Raw genomic sequence first — 7029 nt, forward strand, 5'->3', positions numbered from 1 at the left:
GAGCATTTCTCTCTCCTTCGTCATAGAAATAGTTGAGAATGAGACAGAATGGATGTGAAGTGTGGGTCCTGGCTTTGAGCCAAATCTGTGCCCACTGTCTCATCCGAGATGACAAGAGGACATGAGGCTTTCGTCATGTGAGCTAATGTAAAAAGGCATCAGTAGTAGAAGTTCATACCGCTTTATGACAACATGAGAGGGGATTTTAGGTAACTGCTTACTGAAGACATTTATATATATATATATATATATATATATATATATATATATATATATAAATATATATATATATATATATATATATATATATATATATATATATATATATATAAATGTTTTATCTTAGTTCTGTCATTTACCCATATCGTTCCAAACCTATATGACTTTCTTTGTCTATGGAACACTAAAAAATATATTTTGAAGATTGTTCTAACTTTTTTTTTTTTTCTTCATTAAGTGAAAGTCAGTGAGGACCAAAACAACAGTGGACCCCAAAGACTTTCATGATATTATGGACATAAAAACAGGCTTTTAAAAATGTCATCTTTTGTGTTCCACAGTAGAAAAAAAGAATGCAGGTTTACACCGACATAAGGAAGATTAAATAATGAAACAATTTTCACTTTTGGGTGAACAATATCTTTTATACAAAGAGCATGTAGAACTTTTGAGGGAGAAATAATAACTGGATTTACCAAAAATGTCCCTGGTTGGTGACATCAGACCTTTGAAAGATATTTATGTCATGACAACTCTCTGAGAGTTTGGCATGTTGATGAGGATGACAAAGTTAATGTGTTTGGTCTTGGCGGAATAGATCTGCTACGCTGCTTTTATTGCTGCTGAATCACCCTAGTAGCAGATCTATAAAGGTGGAGCTGGGGAAGTTGGAGGGTTTCTGAAACGTAAAGTAAATAATAGACAAGATTTTGAATGATGAGAAGCAAGCTCATTGGCTACCAATACAGTGGGAACCAATCAGCTGTGCCCTATAGAGAATTATGCAATTGCCAGCAGATTGGATTAAGGACTTATGAGCCTGTGCCATCTAGAGTTTCATGGCAGAACTTTGTTATTTTATTAGCCAACATTAAATGAACACTCATCCTATTATGTAAATGCACGTTATTATGTATGTATGTTTCATTTTCTTTTGACCCTGTAATTTTTGATAAAAAAAACTTTCTGTGATGTAGTGACATTATGCTGGATTTCTCCATTGATTTTGTCAGCATATACCTTGCTCCACCACAATTGACTGCAAGCTTGCTTTCATTTTTGAGCGCAACATTCACATCTCAAAATCCAGTCAACAACCAAGTCCCTGCCTTCCACTTTTTTTTTTCTTTTTTTTATAATCCGTTACACTTGGATGTATGTCACAATCAAGCGGCAACCTTCCGGTCTCTCTGTTGAATCCAACACCGAAATGACTAACTGTAAACTGCAATTCATCGACTGGCCGCTAGAGACAGGCTCCAAAATTGAGTCAATCACATTTAGCAGCAAGTATACTATATTTACAGAGTAAAAACAGTTTATTCGTTTTTTTTTTCCTTTTGATGTATGTCTGTGAAATCATTTGAATTTTCTTCAGTGTTTTCGGTATAGCTGGTCACAGACTGACACTGCTGTGTAATTGTGCTTGGACGCTTTCCATGTTGGTCAGACACCTTTCCTTCTAAGTGGGCGATTCTTGGCTAGATAAAGCGGAAAACTGGACCAGACTTGATGGTAATGGACAAAAGTTAGTGTTTTTTAAAGGGACTTTGTTGGCTAGGTTATTTTGGAGTGTACAAATGAAACCAATACTGATGCAAGAATTCAGTTGGTCAGGCGAACTCTACTGTCTCCTAACACAGACAGGAATAGTATATACAAAATGAATAATGGAAGTGCAAATAGGAGGCCCCACATGGAGGGTGTGATGCTGAGCGTGGCGCTGACTCAACAAAACCTTCTGAGAAGCAGATGAGCAACAGCAGCAGAGACTGGCGTTAGCATCCATATCTGCCCGGGGACAGAAGACTTACTGTGCACAGGGGGCCTCCCGCATGGGTGGGAAACGACCTGTCTGCACCGAGCTGACACTCATTCCATCTTCAAGCCCAACACAGGTTTGTTTTCTCAATAATGTGCTTTTGCAATTGAGCACTTGGAGTCCAAAAAAGGGTGGAGTCCTTAACAAAAGTAGTGAACTTTTCACAGCGGGCAAGATACACAATTTATCATGTGAAAAATTGCTGCATTTAGGTCTGATTTTCTTTCTGATTTATGATATTTTTTGTTGCATTCATGATAGCTTAAACAGCAAGAGGCCATCTGATTGACATGTAAGTAAACAAGCCCAGTTAATTGTATTTGTTGTTTAGGAAGGTAAATATATGATACCACAATAATAGCTTAGAAAATACCCCATTAGATCACTGCTGCAGTCTCTACAAACAATTATACGGATAAGAAAGTAAATGTTTCACATGTTTCACATCACATCCCATAATGTGCCCATAATGCCCCCCCCACACACACATTGACTGATGAAATTAATCTATTTCAACTAAACTGCCAGTAAATTAAACAATGCAATGTCAATGATTTGCAGTTTATTTTATAAGTGTGTTTAGTTCATTTTTGAGCAGGTAAAAATATAATAATATGTAAGTGCTGTGGATACAATCATATACGTGTATGTAAAATCCAGAATGGATAGAATGTGAGTCATCATTTTCATGGAGTTCCTACTGGGAATTCAAAAGGGAATTATCTGAAGCTTTTCTGAATGAGTCGAGGAAACAACCTTGGCTTTTTCGTTTTGTCTGAACAGGTTAGAGGTCTGTGCACTGGGGAATGGTTTTCCTGTGCTCATGTTTGCACCCAGCATCCACTTTCCTCTTGACCAGGTGTTATTTTATTTATCACACCGACATAAATAACATTTACATCTGGGGTGTTTGCATCTGTTGGGTGGGGGGAATGATTCGGTCAGTGCTTGAAGTGGAGAAAAAAAGTGCCTATACTCTCTTTGTGCACAGGCTGGCATATGCAAATTAGCATAAAAATAGAACTTTCACTAGGGTAGACTGATTCTGCTTGCATTTACGTGATTTTTCGAGATGTAATTACACAGAGGTAATTCACATAGTGCCCCCTGGGTAGTGTGATGTCATTAGGTGTGTTCGACTTGAAGCGGCACTGTGCAGACCGACATCAAAGTACCGTGAGAGCGATTAGAGAGCAGACGGCTTCGTATGCTTTCGAAACGCTCTCGCGGTACTTTGATGTCATACACCGATTGGTCTGCACAGTACCGCTTCAAGTCGAACACACCTAGAGATTGGAGAAACAAAGCCTTTTGAAACTCCGAATTAATTGAACCACTTGCTTTGCAAAACGATTCACTGTTTCGAAAGCGCTTGAAATGCAACACGCTGGTGAAACTTTCTGGTCAAAACTGTGTAAATGCAATTAACACTCAGCTGAAACATGTGCAAAAACGTACTCGGTTACTAATGTAACCTCGGTTCTCTCTAGAAGAGGGAACGAGTACTGCGTAAGATATCTTACGCTAGGGGAAAATCCTTTTTCCGCGAGATATTGAAGCCAAAAATTATCCTTAATTTTGTAAGAATGCAAAACGCGTTGCGGCAGCATGCAGACATAGGCGAGGCAGCTCGCGCGCCTATTGGCTGCTCTGCGGCAACTGCAGCAGCCTATCGAGCGAGGCCTGGCGTGACGCCAGACCCAATCAGGGCACTTCGCGCCTGCTGCGTCACGTCCCGCCGAAATGGGCGTGGTCTAGGCCTATAAATACCGCTCGCAGGCAGCTATTATCTGGTTTTTCATCATCGAAGCAACCAGAGCGTGTGCATGCACGGCAAGATACGCAGTACTCGTTCCCTCTTCTAGAGAGAACCGAGGTTACGTTAGTAACCGAGTACGTTCTCTTACGAGAGGTCTCTCGTACTGCGTAAGATATCTTACGCTAGGGGACCCAATGCAAAACGCCGTGCATGCTGAGATCTGACACCAAAGACCCAAGGGCGAAAGCCCGGGGTACATATAGTGCACAATCACTCAGGGAACTCACAGGGAGTCCGGGAAGAGGGAGGGGCGAAGCCGCACTCTTCCACATATGGCAGCGTCGCTGAGACGCGAATTTCATCATACAGACAGGGTGGGGTACGGCCTGAACTGATGGGGGAATGTGGGTCTTACACAGTTTGCCCAGGCACATCTCGTGCTGCTACTTTTCAGTGTCGAACATTGAGCTGTGCTCAGTAGACGCAGCATTCTGAGCTGATAGCATCAGGTCAGATAATACCGGTAAACTTAGACCGACAGCAGCCTGGCCTGCAGGGCGGGAACCTCTAGGTTATAAAACCTTATAAATGTAGACGGGGAGGCCCAGCCTGCCGCCACACAAATATCTTGCAAGGCAATCCCACTTGGCCAGGCCCACGAAGAGGCCATGCCTCTCGTGGAGTGCGCTCTGACACCCAACGGGCACTGCATGCCCTTGGAGGCGTATGCCAGCGCTATAGCATCAACTATCCATCTGGATAGGCTCTGTTTCGACGCGGCTAGTCCCTTAGAACGTCCGCTAAATGAAACAAAGAGCTGCTCCGTCTGTCTGAAAACAGACGAGCGAGACACATAAGCTCGTAATGCCCTGACTGGGCAAAGGAGGCTCGCGTCTCTTTCCTCATCAGGGACCGGTAGGGCTGACAGGGAGATAACCTGCGCCCTAAACGGTGTGTTGAGGGATTTTGGAACATAACCGTGCTTAGGTTTGAGTATAACTTTTGAGTCATTAGGCCCAAACTCCATGCACGCCGCGCTCACAGAGAGCGCGTGTAGATCACCTATGCGCTTCACTGAAGCGAGAGCCAGCAGAAACACCGTCTTGAAAGACAGGTGTTTCAAATCAATTGACTGTAAAGGCTCAAATGACGCACCTTTCATAGCTTCCAGAACCGTAGAAAGGTCCCATACGGGGACTGAGGGAGGTCTGGGAGGATTCAGTCTCTTAGCCCCTCTAAGGAAGCGGATGACTAAATCGTTCCTTCCTATTGACTGACCAAGCGTTGTTCCTGAGAACGCTGCTATAGCCACCACATAAACTTTGAGCGTGGAGGGGGCCCTGCCCTCATCCAACAGCTCTTGTAGGAAGGAAAGCACCTCCGTCACACCACAGTCTGTGGGTGACACACCACGGGCTGTGCACCAGCCCGAAAACACTGACCATTTCGAGGAGTAGAGCCGTCTCGTAGACGGAGCTCTAGCCTGCGTGATCGTGTTTAATACTCCTTTAGGGAGTCCAACATGTACCCGTTGATGGCCCAGACATGAAGGGACCATAGTTCCGGGTGAGGATGCCAGATCGAGCCGTGGGCCTGTGAGAGGAGGTCTCTCCTCACTGGTACTGGCCACGGGGCAGTACTTGCTAACTGCATCACGACTGGGAACCAAGGTTGGTTTTCCCAGAACGGTGCCACCAGCAATACTGAGCATCCTTCTTCCCTGATCCGTTCTATCACCTGAGGCAGGAGAGAGACGGGGGGAAAAGCATAGAGCGGGCGGCGGGGCCACACATGGGCCCTGCTCTTGGAGAAAAATTCCGGACAGTGAGCGTTTTCTTGAGACGCGAACAGGTCTACTTCCGCTCTGCCGAATTTCTTCCACAGCAGTTGGACTGTCTGTGGGTGTAGAGACCACTCGCCTGCCGGAACATTGTTCCTGGACAGTCTGTCTGGTCCTATATTCAGGAGCCCTGGCACGTGCGCTGCTCTGAGCGAGCGCAGGTTGCACTGAGCCCATACCAGGAGGCGTTCTGCCAGCCTGTACAGGTTCTTGGACCTGAGGCCGCCCTGGCGATTTATGTAGGACACCACAGACATGTTGTCCGAACGGACCAAGACGTGGCGTCCTTTTATTTGGGGACAAAAACGCGTCAGCGCGTTGTCTACTGCCAGCATTTCGAGGCAGTTTATGTGCAGGAGCTTTTCCCGTTCCGACCACTGTCCGAAGAACGGTCTGCCCTCGAGCAGCGCTCCCCATCCCGAGGTGGACGCGTCCGTGGACACCACTTTCACCCTCGAGGAAGTCCCCAGGCTTACACCTGATTGGTACCAGTCGTTCGCTCTCCAAGGTTTCAGAGCTGTGACGCACTTCTGATTGACCCTGAGGCGAAGCGAACCGGATGCCCACGCTCTGCGTGGGACTCGCGCTTTCAGCCAAAACTGCAGCGGGCGCATGCGGAGCAGGCCCAGCTGGAGCACTGATGATGCTGAGGCCATGAGACCTAGCATCTTCTGAAACTTCTTGAGTGGGACAGACGCGCCGCAGCGAAACGAGTTCGCTGTGCGTTGAATGTCTACCGCGCGCTGTGGTGATAGTCGCGCTATCATGGACAGCGAGTCCAATTCTGTGCCCAGGAAAGATATCTTCTGACTGGGTGACAGAGAGCTCTTCGCCCAATTGACACTGAGACCCAAATCCTCGAGGTGATCGAGTAAAACGGTCGTGTGTTCTATGAGCACTGCGCGAGATTGCGCTAGAATCAGCCAATCGTCCAAATAGTTCAGTACTCGCATGCCTCTCATTCTGAGGGGTGCGAGCGCCGCATCCATGCACTTCGTAAATGTACGGGGTGCCAGGGACAAACCGAACGGCAGGACTGTGTACTGATATGCCTGGCCCTCGAAGGCGAATCTCAAATATCGCCTGTGACGTGACGCTATCTGTATTTGAAAATACGCGTCTTTCAGATCTATTGACACAAACCAATCTCCTTGGCGAATCTGCACAAGGATTTGTCTGGTCGTGAGCATCCTGAACTGTCGCTTCACAAGCACTTTGTTCAGTTGCCTTAGATCTAGTATGGGTCTGAGACCCCCGTCTTTTTTCGGTACCAGGAAGTATCTGCTGTATAGCCCTCCTTCGCTCTGAACTTGAGAGAGAGGCTCTATGGCCCCTTTGCTCAATAGTTTCGCCACTTCGGCTCGAAGTAAATGTGCTACTTCTGTTTTT

General features: G+C 46.0%; 1 protein-coding gene across 1 annotated transcript; it reads right to left on the minus strand.

Moving 5' to 3' along the window:
* Nucleotides 1–4227: 4227 nt before the first annotated feature.
* On the minus strand, nucleotides 4228–6632 carry LOC309489575 (uncharacterized protein). Its single transcript, XM_082158407.1, has 2 exons — nucleotides 6519–6632; nucleotides 4228–6208 (listed from the first exon to the last, which is right to left on the minus strand). The coding sequence occupies exon 2, from the start codon at nucleotides 6055–6057 to the stop codon at nucleotides 4330–4332; it is 1728 nt and encodes a 575-aa protein (XP_082014533.1). The 5' UTR covers nucleotides 6058–6208; nucleotides 6519–6632; the 3' UTR covers nucleotides 4228–4329.
* Between the last annotated feature and the right edge of the window lie 397 nt (nucleotides 6633–7029).

The sequence above is a fragment of the Leuciscus leuciscus genome (genome assembly GCF_965113295.1).
Source record: "Leuciscus leuciscus genome assembly, chromosome: 24".
NCBI lineage: Eukaryota > Metazoa > Chordata > Actinopteri > Cypriniformes > Leuciscidae > Leuciscus > Leuciscus leuciscus.

Bases quoted from the DNA above. Each gene is read 5' to 3' on its own strand.
- LOC309489575 (XM_082158407.1), bottom strand. From the start codon at position 6,057: ATGGGGAGCGCTGCTCGAGGGCAGACCGTTCTTCGGACAGTGGTCGGA.